At 43.2% G+C, this 16,031-nt stretch overlaps 1 protein-coding gene across 1 annotated transcript in view; it reads left to right on the plus strand.

The window, feature by feature from the left end:
- The first annotated feature begins 4,635 nt into the window (after positions 1 to 4,635).
- The window catches only part of grin2ab (glutamate receptor, ionotropic, N-methyl D-aspartate 2A, b), a 142,981-nt gene continuing 131,585 nt past the window's right edge, over positions 4,636 to 16,031 (plus strand). Inside the window, exons 1-2 of the mRNA XM_085356822.1 lie at positions 4,636 to 4,653; positions 5,435 to 5,641. Coding sequence (XP_085212948.1) covers positions 4,636 to 4,653; positions 5,435 to 5,641 — 225 coding nt within the window. The remainder of the gene's footprint in view (positions 4,654 to 5,434; positions 5,642 to 16,031) is intronic.

Raw genomic sequence — 16,031 nt, forward strand, 5'->3', positions numbered from 1 at the left:
GCTCATGAACTTTTCACTGACATCAGCAGTGTGACAGCGAGTAATCACCCATCAGTTTTTGAGATGAGCGGTTCTCTAAGGTGTCTATGAAATCCGAATGCTTGATTATGCTGAGAATCGGGCATAACCGAGCTCCACATACTGCCCCTCTCTGGCTGGAAGCAGAGCCGTCTGTGGGAGAGCTCATTCCAGGTCACCCACTCTCTGTGGGCGAGAGAGCGAGAGAGGGTGGAGAGTGCAAGAGAGGGAGGGAGACAAAGTTAAAAAAAAAAGGCAGACCAGAGAGAAAGGGAATATCTATAGCTCAGTAAGTGCCAGATATCACATCGCTGTGTTCCAGATAGAGAGCCTTGAATACATTTCAGTTTATTTTGTTGCCATTTATTGACAGAGTGATTCATTTCCTGAGCCTATATAAAGCCATGTACTGTAGCTACAATGAAGTGTCTTTGCTGTGGCAGCGCCTCGTCTGAGAAGAAAATGAACAGTCATTGTATAAAAGACAAATTCGTCCTGTATGCTTGCCTCTCCCTTGAGCTCATCGTGCAGCCAATTAAGCTGAACGCAGCCCACCTACTTTCTTTACCAACCAGCTTACATCCATTTGTCTTCAAGTGTACACTGAATCATGCTTTTGTGGAATTTCTATATTGTTTGCCTGACAATCAAAGTGTTGATGAGTGTCAGATAATGTCTAGTTTGTGCTCGGAAGAAGTTGCCAGTAAATTTAAATTAAATTAAATTTACAAAAAGCTGGGCAAGCATGTGTGGCTGCTGGAACTATGGTAGATGACCATGTGTGACAATCAGAAAAGAAGACAAGAAAGCAAATTCATAATGCTTTTGTTGAAAGCACATACACATTAACAGTAAAAAAAAAAAAAAAGATAAAAATTACAACCCAAAGTGTGCCATTATTACTTGTTGTCATGGAAACAATGCAGTTTTTTTTTTAAATTTAAAACACACAAAAAAATTCAAGTTTACAGTTGACAGTTACAGGTTATAATAGACCAGCCAGCTAGCTGTGCAGCTAATCAGCAGCACGCGCTTCAAAAAGTTTCCATATTGCGTCACCGGTGCGCAGCTGCAGAGGGGCTGCGCGTGCCGGGTAGGTGCGATCAGTGGTGCTGACGTCTGTCGGTCTGAATGAGCGGCTGCCTGGTGTCCTGCACCAGGCACAGGTGTTTGTGAATGGGGACTTCGTAGTGACAAAGCACAAACCTTTATATATCTGTGTTGGGCGTGTCTGCCATAGCAAAAGTGGTGACACTGAAAAAGTCAGTTACCATGGATACAAAAATTGCCCACATCATTTTTTGTCAGAGGCCTTGTATAATCCCTTTCCTTTCCCTGTAATTTATTTTATTTTATTTTATTTTATTTTAGTTTTTTTTTTTTTTTTTAATGTATTTATTTGTTTGTTTGTGTGCCCGCGTGCTGGTTTCTTAGCTGGAGCTGCTTTAATTGGACTCCTTTTCCCGTTTCCTCTGATTCATTCCAGGAATATTAGAGTGCGGGGCTTTGACTATTAGCCAAACAACATTAGTGAAATGAGCTTTTGTCTTGAATAATTATACACAGTGATAACAAAAGAGTTAGCACGCTGTTGACGCACTGCACAGTGATAATGGGTTCTTCCTTGTTTTTCAAATATTTTATAATCGCACTCGTGCTATGAGCTATTAGCAACACCCCTGTGAAATTTAATCAGAGGGCACAGATGAAGAAGCAAAAGGCGGCTCATTGTTTGAATGCTGGGAGCCAGATCTGAACTTGAGCTGTGTGTGTGTGTGTGTGTGTGTGTGTGTGTGTGTGTGTGTGTGTGTGTGTGTGTGTGTGTGTGTGTGTGTGTGTGTGTGTGTGTCCGGCACTGTCTGGGCGGCACGACATGCCTGGGTAACTTCTATTTAGCGTGCTGCTGGCCAATGAAAGATGCATGATGACTGAGACCGGCAGTTATAAATCTATTACATCAGCAGGGGTGCGTGTTCACGCTGTTGTAACTCTATTGGTTTCCCATCAGCTGCTTAAATACCCAGACTGCACACAGGACACTGTGCAGTCCATAGTCTAAATCACAGCCATCCTCAAGCCTGTGCGCATGAAGAATGGTCGCGTCCCCGAAATTACAACAGGGAGGTCTTTCAGGCATAAATTCCCTTGAATGAGATTAAGGAAAATACGGCTTTTAAAAGCTTATTTATGTGGTCAGGAGAGAAAAAATAACAAACGCATGAGTTTATTTCCTTGGCAACAGCCTGGTGTTTAAATATAGAATGAGACAATCGTACTCCATTGGGGCTATTTTTTTGTCTTTTTTTATTTTGTTTAAGATACTAAGAATGAAAGTCATTGTTAATGGCATCACACAACGTACATCTCCCAAGGCAGTGTCTGAGTCTGGCCTGTCCCACCAGGATGCCTCTAATGGGTAAATAGCAGTGGGAGCTGGTGGTGGGTAGGAGAGTCTGAAAGCAGACCTATTATATTCGAAACCGGGATTTATTATTCCTCAAAAGAAAAAGAAAAAAGTAAGACCATTATCTACTTTTGTGTGGTCTTCTCCCTTCTTTTCCCCCCCATACCCGTGTTATGCAATCATGTATTTCTTTTATTCCAAGCCTGGGAGGCTCGAGCTCTGACGGAGGAGGATAGAGAACCTCAACAGGTGGAGATTTTTCTTCCTTTCTTTCCTTTTTTCGTTCTGCTAGGGATATAAGCGGAGGAGGTGGAGGAGGAAGAAAAGGGTAGTGAACTGTTCCTTAATAATAAGCCCTCTGATCTGCTTATGCTGCGCTGCTTCTTGCCTCAAAGGGTAACTAGGCTTATGACAGCCAGTCCTAGTAGAGCCCCGGCCTGCTAACATGACCCCATGCAGGATCTACACCATCTGTCTGCAATGGGACTCCAAGGCAACACTCAGAGGGAGATGCAGAGAGAGTGATGGAGGTGGGGGGAGGAAGAGAGAGAGAGATGGGGGGTGTCAGCGTTCCCCGAGGACCCCCTGTGCTTCACTTTTGATCTGCTAATTATGTTCAATTGAGACTGTGTAATTCACTCGCGTTGCTTCTATTCCCCCTTATCTGAGCCGCGGCTCTTAACAAACTCCGGCGCTGATGAGAGAACATGACACACAATCAGCAATAAAAACGTTTTCCGGTGCGGTAATTTGTATTTATTTATTTATTTATTTTTAAGGGCTCTGCGTTTTAATTGTGAGGAAGAGTTGAGGTGTCTGCAGGGGGACCAATAGATTGGGTTATAACAGTTGAGCGGATATTGAAATGTTTTATCTGCGCGCAGCTGAAGAGCAGAGGAGGCGCGACGCGGCGACTTCTTTGACGCCGAGACAGTCGTCACAAACACACGCGCGCGCAATGACACCGGCATCCAGGAACAAACACGCGCGCGCGGCTTCGCTTTAGAGAGATGGCACCAGGTGATGCCATAAACGACGGATGATGCTGTGCGCCATACCCCCTCTCGCGCTTTCGTTTCTTTTTTTCTGCCTGGGAGAGGACGCACGAGGGAAAGGGAACGACCCGGAGAGGGAGAAAACACGACCAGGACAGACAAGGAAGCGACATGTCAGTTTTAACGAGCTGTGAAGTTGGAGTCGCTCTTTTTTTCTTAGGGGGGTAGACATGGCGAAATTTCCCTAGCACGCTCCTTCTTAACTCCCCACATATCTTTTTTTTTTTTTCGTTTTTTTATAATGGGAAGATGAAGTCACCCAAGTCTGCACCCCCTCACCACTGCCTCCTCTACCCCTTATATGTTTAATTAACTAGGCTGATGTGTAAGTACCTTCAGCTAGCGGAGCGTGGGCGGCCGGGCTGCTGCGGGGTAAAGACACTGTCGGGAGAATATTTCCTTCTTCCTCTCCGCCCGGACGGCTCGGTCGACTGCCGAGCGTCACCTCGGTCGTGCGGCGCGGAAAGCTACAAAAATAACTCGACCCGTTTGAACTTGTTCCGAATTGTTTAGGGCGGCTTGGAGTGCGGTGCTCGTCGGAGAGCGCGTGAGGGGAGCAGCAGCAGTTGGAGGAGAAGAGGGGGGAGAGAGGGAGGGCAAGTGAGAAAAGATAGGGAGAGAGAGAGAGTGTGTGAATATATATGTATGTGTGTGTGTTTTGATGTTATTTGTGACGGAATCCCCCCCTTCAGTCTCCAAGAATCCGCGAGCGGCGCAAGGAGGAGGAGGACAGGAGAGGAGGAGGAGGAGGAGGCGCGCGGACCTGTCCACGAGCCCTCACTGCGGAACGCGCGGGGCTGCCGCTGGAGATCCCAAACCAACGGTTATTTTGGATTCTAGAGTCTAACTGATCCCCGCGCGCCAGGGGGCTTTTTCCCCCACCCCGTCTCTCCCGTTGAATGGACGGCGTTTGACATCTAAACCGAGAGGAATACTACCTATCTACGGGTGGGAGAGGTGGCGGTGGCGGGGGGAAGTCTTCAGAACCAGACAGGTGGATTTATCCGTGTGGTTTCGTTTTTTGGGGAAGGGAAATTGAATGGAGGAGAAATTGATGGATTAATCTGACGGAGAGTCGTATGCGATTCCCACTCCTGCCGAGGGCACCCGAATGGAGTAACAGGCTGCAATGTCATCTCCACCTGGCCGCCTGGTGAGATGTGTCACGGGAATGGGGTGAGCGTAATTAGTGTTTTCTTTTTTATTTTATTTTTTTTAGGTTGGGTCAAAACTAACTCTGTCACCAAAGACGCGGAAAATGAGCGGCATTTGTCGGGATCCGGTGGTTTTAATATCTGCCGCACTCTAGCTCTCCTTAAAGTGGAACAGCGGCGGGGTGGTGTGTGCCTGGTTCGGGTTCCTCCGCGCTCTTACGCTTGTCCGAGTCCTCGTCACACAACCTGCTGCATGCCCTACATAAACGAAGCCCGGCACCGGAGAGAGGAGCGTGAGGGGAATATTCGCCAAAGAGCCACAGGCTGTTTTTACTCCGTCGTCCCCCCCCCCCCGCTCTCTCTCTCTGAAACACACATACAAGCACACGCGCGCGCACGGAGGGAGAGAGCACTAATTCGTCCTTTTCACCGTAGCCTACACCTATGATATGAACTTGTGTTTTCGTCACGGCGAGCTTTTCCCTCCAATAATCCCCCAATAGAGAGACGCAGGCACGCGCGCACTTCTGCTCCGACTCACACAAACATATAACCACGCACGCGCGCGGAAACAAAAAACACGCAGACAGCTAGCTGGTATTTGATGCTGTTCAAACTGTTAAAATGCTAATGAGGTGCGAGAAGTAAAACGACATTGGTTAAAACTGTTTATAGCTCACATAAGCACCTGCCTGTACGCTCGCGCCTATTTATAGAAAAGCGACAAAGTCATCAAGTCCTGGGAGCTTGCGGCGCAGTGTTAAAATCTGGTATCTTTTCGTTTCTTTCTTTTTTATTTTCAGATCAAGTTTGAACACTTTTCCTCTGGTTTCACCGACGCCGTGAGAAGGAACCAAAATGCCAGTAAACGGACAGGTCACGGTGGCTGCCCGCACGGGCCCTCGCACCACGGCAGCACAAGTCAACATTCATCGCACGGACTCCGCAGAAGAAGGCGCAAAACCTCCGCGAACACAACCCCGCAGCAGCCGCGCTTTGTGACACCGAAGGTAAGGACAGCTGCGTTCAAGGAGAGAGCGACGCTCTTCTTTTAGACGGAGCGCCGAGCGACGCTAAGCGGCGCTGTTGCATCACATTATCCCCCGGCTGCTGATGAGAAGCCATGTAATGAATTCATATCTCAAATTACAGTTTTCAGGCTTTGAATGCAGTCACGTTGTAGAAACACATTTTCTTCCGTTTTCCTCCTGCTTGGCGTGCCAAGTCTGACACACAAAGTGTCTTCTCCTCTTCTCAGGGACACTGAGGCCTTCACACGAACGCGCACGCACGCTCATGGACATGCACACACATAAACACACACAGATGTTACACTGGAGGGGGTAAATATAAGAAAATAGGAGTGTGACGTGACAGGATGACAGGATGTATAGCCCTGAATGGCCATAAATCTTCATCATGAATGATCCCCATCGTTCCTGTTGGCAAACAGATGCCCTCAATTTTGACTACTTAATATTATGTATGAATGAATGCACATTTATCATAATCATTTAGAGCAAATTATCATCCGTGCTGCGCCAGACTCATTGTGGTGTTGTAGAGAACTGAGAAGAGAGACTGATGTTGTGCTCAGCAGTAGCCTATTTTCCTGAATAGTGGGATGACACAAAAGGAGATCAACTCTGTAGGGCATAAACGCAATAGAGTGGGGAGCAGAGAATGTCGAGTGCTGTTGCTACCTTCATTAATATAAATATCTCGTGCAAAGCAGCAATGAATTCTGGGTGTGATGTCACAGCACCTTTTAAAAAAGCTCAACAGTATTTTATAACAGGCCTACTTTTCTATTCACTTTCTGTCTTGTTGTTATCACTCCAGAGAGAATTTCCTGCTCAGTTGGGCCTTGTATTTTCATCGCTTTGCAGTCTGCTATTAACCAACTACTGAGACAAAGCTAAACAGGAAAGACCTTAAAAAATCTCTGTGATGTGATGCATACCATATTCTGAGTCCCATTTGGGCTCCGGGATGACATAGTGTTGACGTGATGTGTCGAGATGCATCTGACTGAGCTGTGCACTGAACCGGCTCCATTGTTGGACAAGCAGGTAAAGTACATCAGAACTCATTGCGCCTAAGCTTCTTGTCAGCGCTGTCAGAAGTGAGGCCCTGTTGTTTTGGATTTCCGCAGTTAAATCGATTTTAATTTCTCGTTTTTTAATGTGCCAGTGCCAACATGTTGTTGTGCTGCCTGTAACAAGGCAGGCCCCTTGGGGATTATTTTGGTGGCACCTAAGTGGAACTGGCTTTCTCTCCCCATGGCTCTGCTGAAGCCCAAATGTACTACATTTACACAGGGATTCGGAGAGGTTTCTTGCATCAGAGGGGCTGCAGGAGGTGTGCCTTCACACTGCTCTGTGTCAACCAGGGCTCTGTGTTTTGGTTTTTAATATTGTGCGAGACATTTTTAGAGTCAGAGCCCAAATTTAGCCAAAAATCTACATATGCCTGCAAGTGTGGGAAAGGTTCAGGGAGCGATCATGCAGAAGTCTTTCTTTTCATGAAAGATACATAGAGGTTTTGTTTGTTTTTTTTACCTCTGTTGAACTGTGAGATATACTGAAATGATCCAAAACTATGCAATTATTATTGTGCATTTACTGTGATGTGGTCATACCACCAGAATGGCTTTGTGTGAAGATTGACTCTTTGATTATAACACTGACTGAACTGTACAAATATTGCTTTGGTGCCTCTCAGGTACTAGATACTGTGTTTTTATTTTTAAGTTTTTACTCATATGGTCTCTTTTTCCTGCAGTTTAGTGGATTTTAGGTAGGAGTGCTCACACAAGACTGCAACCTTGAGCATTATGAGAAAAATTACAAAGATACTTACAAAAAAAACAAAAACAAAGGAGAAGAAAAGCCAGGGAAACTTGTGGGTGGAATTATTTACCTTCCTGCCCTGTGTTGTAGCTGTATTTGTCCAGAAGAAGGTATGACATATCCTGTGATAGGAGCTACAGCAAATAATCCTCTTATGTGCACACTGTTTTTGTTTGGAGGTCCCTATCTAAGTTGACAAACTGTGGGTTTAAGGTTTTCGATGTCGGAATTCTGCCTACGACATTAACAGCCAAGCCACGTGCAGCCACCGAGCCTCTGGCGTGGCCTTTTAGCTGTTATCTGCTGAGTGAGTGCTTTCTTCAAAGTCAATTAAACCTGCTGCTGGGCCTGCACTTTGTTACTTCGGATATTCTCGTCGCAAGAAAACATCCGTGGTCGAAATTTGGTTACACGCGACCCGGCGGCGGACAGTTTGAACCCATTTTCTTGTTCACCCCTAGAATAACGAAAAAGCCAGTGCCTTTTTGTAAATACAATGGCAGTTCAGATTCGTCTTACACCGAGGGCTGAGAGGATGAAAATTAGTGTTTTCATTTTCCTTTTCTTAGCCATTTCCAGTAAAAGGGACAGAGTGACATATGATAATGAGTATTTTGACCCCTGCTGATCTTCTGTACATTGATGTGTGATAGTGCAGTCTCAGATGCAAGTTAATAACCCAAACGCCTCTTACAAACGTGCACTGTTTAATCATTTAATCAAAACACAGCTGGTACTCTCATTTAAAGAGTTAGTGAGCCATGTGTGATATTAAGTAGGGTTTGACTAATACAGGTTTTTGAACCGATCATTTTTAAATCAAGCTGACAGTAGATGCCATTTCGTAGAACCACTGCGTGCCTTAACACACTTTTCTGGTGTGTGAGAGTCCCTGCTTTAACATGATAGGCCCAAAAGTTGCTAGTGGTGATAAATTTATCGCCTAACCTAAATTTTTCTAAATGTTATATGAATTAATAACTAAGAATAAGAGACATGACTGCATCATTGTTGCGGTTACCAGTATTGCGAGTCGAAGCTGTAGCCCTACAGTTTAGATTCTAACTGAACCTGGTGGCAGTTTGACCTGCCTATGTGCCTGTGCCTAATGGTTATAGCTGGTGCACGACATCTCTAGTGAATTTTTAATGGTTTTAAAGTGTTTCCATCTGCTTCAGATTTCAGATAAGTCTTATCCAGTTTCAGCACAGTCTTTCAGAACTTTATGGATAGGATTTAAGTAATCGGATTGGAATAAATCTTAAAATTGGCGTTTTCGTTTGTTTGTTTGTTTTTTAACCTGATAAATCATATTCTCATTGCTCAGGCGAGGATTTGGATTTGAGAATGAAAAACCCACCTTTAATCAATCTCAAAACTTGTATCTGTGTTTTTCATGACTCAAAGGCAGATAGTTGTGGTGCTGGAAATCGAGATAATCTTCATCCTGCTTGAGAGGTGCTTTCGGGGTGGATTTAGAGACGTGACAAGCATAATAGGGCTGTAACCAAGAAATTGCCATCTATACATCTTGAGAAGAATTAGCATTTCATGATTCTATTTTCATCAGCAAACCTGTCAAAACAGTTTCATCCCAAATGTCTCTGTTGCAGATGGAGGGACCAGCTGGATAGTCCATCAAATGGCCTTTCAATTCCTTTATTTTTTTCTATAGATGTCTTCATGTAGACTGCTATACTGCATTAACATTTCAGTAATACAATTAGAAATCATAAAAGTAATTTTATTTTTCATTATGGTTTAACGACACCATCCATGCTGCCGTATTCACTTTACCTTATAACAGCGGTTCATGCCATTTTCACTTTGTCCATACAAATAGTTTTAGCTGAAAAGCAATCTGTTATTATTAACATTTTATATTGAGCTTGTAGTGAGATAAGGAGGGGTGGGATGTTAAGTAATTTATAACTTTTATTGACCTGTATTGACAGGGCTGCAGGAACGTCAATACATCTCAGCAGTTTATCACTGAGCGAAACATAACAGTCATACTCTCCCAGTAAAAAGTGAAGGGAGTCCAATTCTGGGGAGAGACTCAACAGAACAGTTTTTAATAGGTAAAAAAATGTCTTAATAGAACGGCTCTGCCAGGCCCCTTATCAATCTGAGGCGAATCTTGGTTGTCATTGCTGGCCACCATCTCCAAGCAGCCCAATGCCAAAGACTCTATATAAAAGATGGATGTAACATCTGGGTCTGAAAAGGGAAGACAGTGTTGAAGGGCTTTAAGGGGGTCGACTCTTTTGATTGCAAAAAGAAGTTTGTGAAAAAAAAGACCTTCCCATTTATCTATGACCTCAGTAAACTCTTTCCCTGATAAATTTATGATGTCATTTAGTGATGTGTTGTTCACAAATGACTCTAAGAGCCGATTGTAGCGCACGAAAAGAGCCGACTCCGTTGGGCAGAGCCAAGTCTTCAGCCCTTCCTGCTCAGGGCTGAGCATGTGGCCAATCACATGCAAGGACAGACAAGAATCACACTATTGTGTGAATATCATGTAGTGGGACAGGTCAGGTACACAGAGAGACAGGAAGCTGGATTTAAATCCAAGTGCATCAGGACAAATTGAAGAAACAAGTGAAAACTGTTGTGTTTGCGTCTCTGTCAGATTCACTCGCTCACGACTTCACCCAAAGACAGGACTTTACTAACCAATGAGGGATGGCAATGGCTATGCGCATCTTTTATATACAGTCTTTGTTCAAGGACCTGAAACTGGCTGATAAGTAAAACGTATTGTTAAAGCAGCGTTAATTTTGGGAGACGGGGGTGTACTTGCCCATAGCATAAATTTCTGCAAAAACAATATTAATAAATTAGCACCTTCCAATGTTATAGTGGACATGTTAGCAAACAATTGCTTATTAAGAAATCCAGCAGGCATGGATCAACATAAACGTTCATGTTGAGAGGTGCCTCCAGCTACTTAATGAAGTAAGAATGCTCCCTTTTTAATGACTGTTTTCAATTACAGTAACTCCCTAGCGAAACACACTGTATATGGCACTAGTTAGAGTCACTACCGTGAGGCTGAGAGCACTTACTGGATTTATCTGATGTTTTTACTGAAAAAAACAAACATCAAACTGCCTGTTCTCGCTGGAAATCTAGTTGATGAGTGGAGAGACCTTCCCAAAACACGGATGGGTAAAAACAAAAATAAAACATAAAAGTCATATTGCCAAGAGGATCTGCTGCAGTGTAGTGCGGGAGGATCAATACCTATAATTTTATTATATCCATAATTATTATAAAACTACTGATTGGGGTTACTGTGAATTGACAATGTTCCTTCAAAATAGTTAATCCTCAATACTGATAGCAGGCTTTTTTCTGAAAATATATATTTAAATAAATGGATGCGGACAGATTGCTCCCCTTTGATGTCAGTATTAATCTTTCAATTGAAAGCTTAAGGCTTTCAAGATGGTGGAAGTTTCATTTTGGATTGTAACCTCCCCCTTATGTGCCTATTTGAATGCTGTGCTTTAGAATTAGCTTGATTAGTATTAGGCACAACATGTGGCTCTGAGAAGAATCCAGATTCCTAGGAGGCCGGGTTGTTACCTTAAATGATGCCTCTTACACTTTGTCACTGAAGGTTTTTTTTTCCTAGGCTGAGAAAGAGGCTTAGGAGGTGCCTAAGTGCGGCCAGCCTGGCTCTGTCATTTCGGCCAACTTAACACCCAAAACCCATATTCCAATTTTATGCTTTTACAGACACCAGATTTTGGTTGAGACTGATATAACACTGTCCTAGTTAAGACATTCTTTAGCTTTTTAAATCCAATTTGATTCAGTTTTTCATGGCTACGAGGACCAGATCATTCACATAAAGGTATCAGCATTACCGGTGCGTTGGTGGTTCTTTGTATCTGGGGGTGGGCGTCCGGGTACACACCGGCTCACTCCTTGGCGGCCGCTTATTGGGGCTCGCTCGGGCCACTTTGGAGGTGGGGTGCCCCCGGCCTCTCGGCCTGGGGCTCGGTCACTCAGGCACGGCTGGCTGCCGGCGGAGCTCACGGGCGCGTCACTGCAACTCCCCCTGGCTTCTGCTCCGCGGCTGCTGAATGAGCTCTCATCTGGGACTCTCCTTAGCTCTTACTGGGACAGTGGCGCGGCTGCCCCTCTGTGGGTCTTCCTTGGTCTCTTGTGTTCTGGGGGCCTCTGGATGTCTGGAGTTTTGATCTCCTCCATACCTGCTTCATACCCTGGAGGACGGGGCTGTGGCCCCCCACACTCTCTAGCAGATCATTACATGGAGAAACCGTCTCTTCTCCCCTTTGGTTTTCTTTCTTCCTCTCCCCCTCTTTCTTTCATTCTTTCCCCCTGTCCTATTAAAAAAAAAAAAAAAAAAAAGGATGACAAAGGATGAACTGAAGCTCCGCCATCACGTGATGTCACATGCTGCTGTTTCTGATGTCACTTCCAAAGGAAAAAAAAAAAAAAAAAAAAAAGGTATCAGCATTACTTCATCACTTTTTTTGTCTCTAACACAGATTGGTGTGTAGCTGAAGTCTCTCTAATTCCATGAAATGTAGTTCCTGCTCTCACAGTTTCATGCCTTACATATGTTATGGCACAATTAGCTCAATGTGTGACTGAGATGATTAAGACATTTTTACAATGAATCAGACATTATTAAACCAGAGGAGATAACACATGCACAGTAGGGCTTTCTTTAGACAATGGTATTATGGAGCCACACACACTTTTTTTTTTTTACTGCAGCACCGTCTTTCTATTGGCAAAAGGCAATGTATAAAAAAATAGTAAATGTAATTCTCTAGAAAACCCAGCAGCTACAGCTACAAAAAGGAAAGGCTGGCGCTGTGTGCACAGCACTAACTGTGCCAATGATGTTAAGTCCATAAGGAATTTTATCAATCAGCTTTAGCCCAAGTAACATGGCTTTATTTTCTTCCCCATATTATTTCTTCCTTACTTCAGTAAATATAATTAGAGTTAAAACACACACACACACACACACACACACACACACACACACACACACACACACACACACACACACACACACACACACACACACACACACACATCACTGAGGGTTTTCTTTTAAGGCTTGTTTCATGCGTACACAAGAAATAAGCTTCTAAAAAGATTCGAGAATTGCAGCCCACAAATGTTTCGTTTTGTTTCTGAGCACGTGCGTAACTTTCTTTACCAGACAGTTTGGTGAGGTGACTTTAGCTGAAATGAAACCCTCGTTCCGTGTGTATCAAACAAAAAAAGCCTGTGTGGCACTTCTGAGCACCACCTGTTTTGCTAGCTTAACAAGGTTTGTCCTCAGACTCAGAGTGACCCTGGATAGAGGGCAACTCAACACAGCTGTAAACCTACGACTTTTATACTTTATACTGGGAGCATTTGGGCACAGTAAAAACCTAATAACTGTCTCGTTTGGCTGCTGCCTGCTGTCCAATCCAGCGTGTGTTGAAGCGAGCTGACTGGAACGTCAAAGGCAGCTTGTTCAGCAGTTGTTTGATAATTTGTTATTAAAGACTTTTGAAAGGGATTTGAATTGCTCTTTTATTATAACTTCTTATCATGTCTGTGTTTGTAATTTTCCTGTCGTTTGGGCTGAAACACAAGAAAACACATCGGCTGCTGTCATGTGATGCAGATGCTTCATCAAATATGGTTGTTTGAGCTGTAGACTGGCAGTTTTTTGGAATGAATTTTTCACAGCGGACCTGTATGAGGTTTCTCTTAAAACAATTTTGGATCCTTTACAGCAAATCAAATCTATAATGATAGTAACATTTAAGTACTGGTGATTAAAATGTGGGTACATCTGTCGGAAGTACAACAGAGAGTTAACACAAATAAGACTGAGCATCTTCATGAACAAATGAAGCTTACTTGGTGCCATACAGTCGGTTCCCCAGCCCAGCAGAAAATTACAATCTGATGATGGAAATGGGCCACCAGTACAAACTGACATAACAAGAATTTAACACTATCAGAGTAGAACTTGAAAGAATATCAGATTCAAAACTCAAAAGACGTTTAGGAACATTATCTAAACTATTTTATAGAATATGTGGACACCAATGGAGGAATCCCAGCTAGAAGATGTGCCTGGTATGAAAATATGGGGGAATTTCAATTCAATTCAATTCAATTTTATTTATATAGCGGCAAATCACAACAAAAGTCGCCTCAAGGCGCTTAATAGATACAGAGAAAAACCCAACAATATGACCCCCTATGAGCAAGCACTTTGGCGACAGTGGGAAGGAAAAACTCCCTTTTAACAGGAAGAAACCTCCAGCAGAACCAGGCTCAGGGAGGGGCGGCCATCTGCTGCAACCGGTTGGGGTGAGAGAAGGAAGACAGGATAAAGACATGCTGTGGAAGAGAGACAGAGGTTAATAACAGATATGATTCAATGCAGAGAGGTCTATTAATACATAGTGAGTGAGAAAGGTGACTGGAAAGGAAAAACTCAATGCATCATGGGAATCCCTCGGCAGTCTACGTCTATTGCAGCATAACTAAGGGAGGATTCAGGGTCACCTGGTCCAGCCCTAACTATATGCTTTAGCAAAAAGGAAAGTTTTAAGCCTAATCTTAAAAGTAGAGATAGTGTCTGTCTCCTGAATCCAAACTGGAAGCTGGTTCCACAGAAGAGGGGCCTGAAAACTGAAGGCTCTCCCTCCCATTCTACTTTTAAATACTCTAGGAACAACAAGTAGGCCTGCAGAGCGAGAGCGAAGTGCTCTAATAGGGTGATATGGTACTACAAGGTCATTAAGATAAGATGGGGCCTGATTATTTAAGACCTTGTATGTGAGGAGCAGGATTTTGAATTAAATTCTGGATTTAACAGGAAGCCAATGAAGGGAAGCCAAAACAGGAGAAATATGCTCTCTCTTTCTAGTCCCTGTCAGGACTCTTGCTGCAGCATTTTGGATCAGCTGAAGGCTTTTCAGTGAGTGTTTTGGACATCCTGATAATAAAGAATTACAGTAGTCCAGCCTGGGAGTAATAAATGCATGAACTAGTTTTTCAGCGTCACTCTGAGACAGGATATTTCTAATTTTAGAGATGTTGCACAAATGGAAGAAAGCAGTCTTACATATTTGTTTAATATGTGCGTCCAAGGTTCCTCACAGCGTTGCTGGAGGCCAAGGTAATGCCATCCAGAGTAAGAATCTGGTTAGATACCATATTTCTAAGCTTTTCAGGGCCGAGTAAAATAACCTCAGTTTTATCTGAATTAAGAAGCAGAAAGTTAGCGGCCATCCAGGTCTTTATGTCTTTAAGACATTCCTGCAGTTTAACTAATTGGTGTGTGTTATCTGGCTTCATGGACAGATAGAGCTGGGTGTCATCTGCATAGCAGTGAAAATGTATGCTATGTCTTCTAATGATGCTGCCTAAGGGAAGCATGTATAATGTAAACAGAATTGGTCCTAGCACTGAACCCTGTGGAACTCCATAATTAACCTCAGTGTGTGAAGAGGACTCTCCATTTACATGCACAAATTGGAGTCTATTAGATAGATATGATACAAACCACTGCAGTGCAGTACCTGTAATACCTACAGCATGTTCTAATCGCTCTAATAGGATATTATGGTCAACAGTATCGAACGCTGTAGGCTAGAGCTCGCCCATTACCAACACTGGTACAGTTTCTTCACTTCAAGGAAAGGCGAAAATGGTTCCATTACAGGAAATTTCATGACCTCAGGTTAAAATAGTCCGTGCTTTATCCATCCATGGTGATGATGGCAATCCCTGACTTTTCCATTACCTTGAAGAAACGGTCTTTTTTTCTTTTTGAATTTTTACTATAATCTCCACAATGAAATGCACAATACCCTTCTCTCACAGTGTAATCAGAGTATCTGATTTTGAAGTTTCTTTGAATGAAAAATGTTGTGTATGTCTGTTTTTTTCCTCTTATGTTTTGTTTTAGGATGCATTAAGTTAAATTTAGTTAACCGTTTGATCTGCTGACATGAACAGTCTGTTACTGTGCCTGCTTTATCTTATTCCTCGTCATTGCTGAGCTTTTTCCCTGTTCTATCTTGTATACAGTGTAGCGTCACTACAGCATACATTTTTTAGATCTGGAGTTTTCAAACTGTAAATTCTAGCCTCAAGTAAATGAGTCAGCCTGCTGATCTGGATTATTGACTTTCTAGGACTGCTGAAAAGAAAATGTGAACAATCTGTACTCAAGTCTGCTCGTCTTGTCTTTGTGCTATTTTTAGTTTATGCACTTCAGGGGGCTGGAGGCTGGCATATGTCACCTCTAGACTGATGTCGTCACATTTTTTATGATACATTTTATTTAAAACAAACCTAATGCATTACTAAATGTATATTGCCCATGACTGACTTTCCGCCTGTCTATTTGATAAAAATGCATTTGACTGCATAAATGTAACTTAATCTTAGACTTACTGAAATCATAATCTTCCATGTCTTCCAACATAATGTTCCAATTTTCCATGTTGTTTACAGATTAATAATTCAGACATGCTTT

This window comes from Diplotaxodon limnothrissa, linkage group LG6 (genome assembly GCF_057381915.1).
Source record: "Diplotaxodon limnothrissa isolate DT_005_m linkage group LG6, D_limnothrissa_male_GT1.1, whole genome shotgun sequence".
NCBI classification, from domain to species: Eukaryota; Metazoa; Chordata; class Actinopteri; order Cichliformes; family Cichlidae; genus Diplotaxodon; species Diplotaxodon limnothrissa.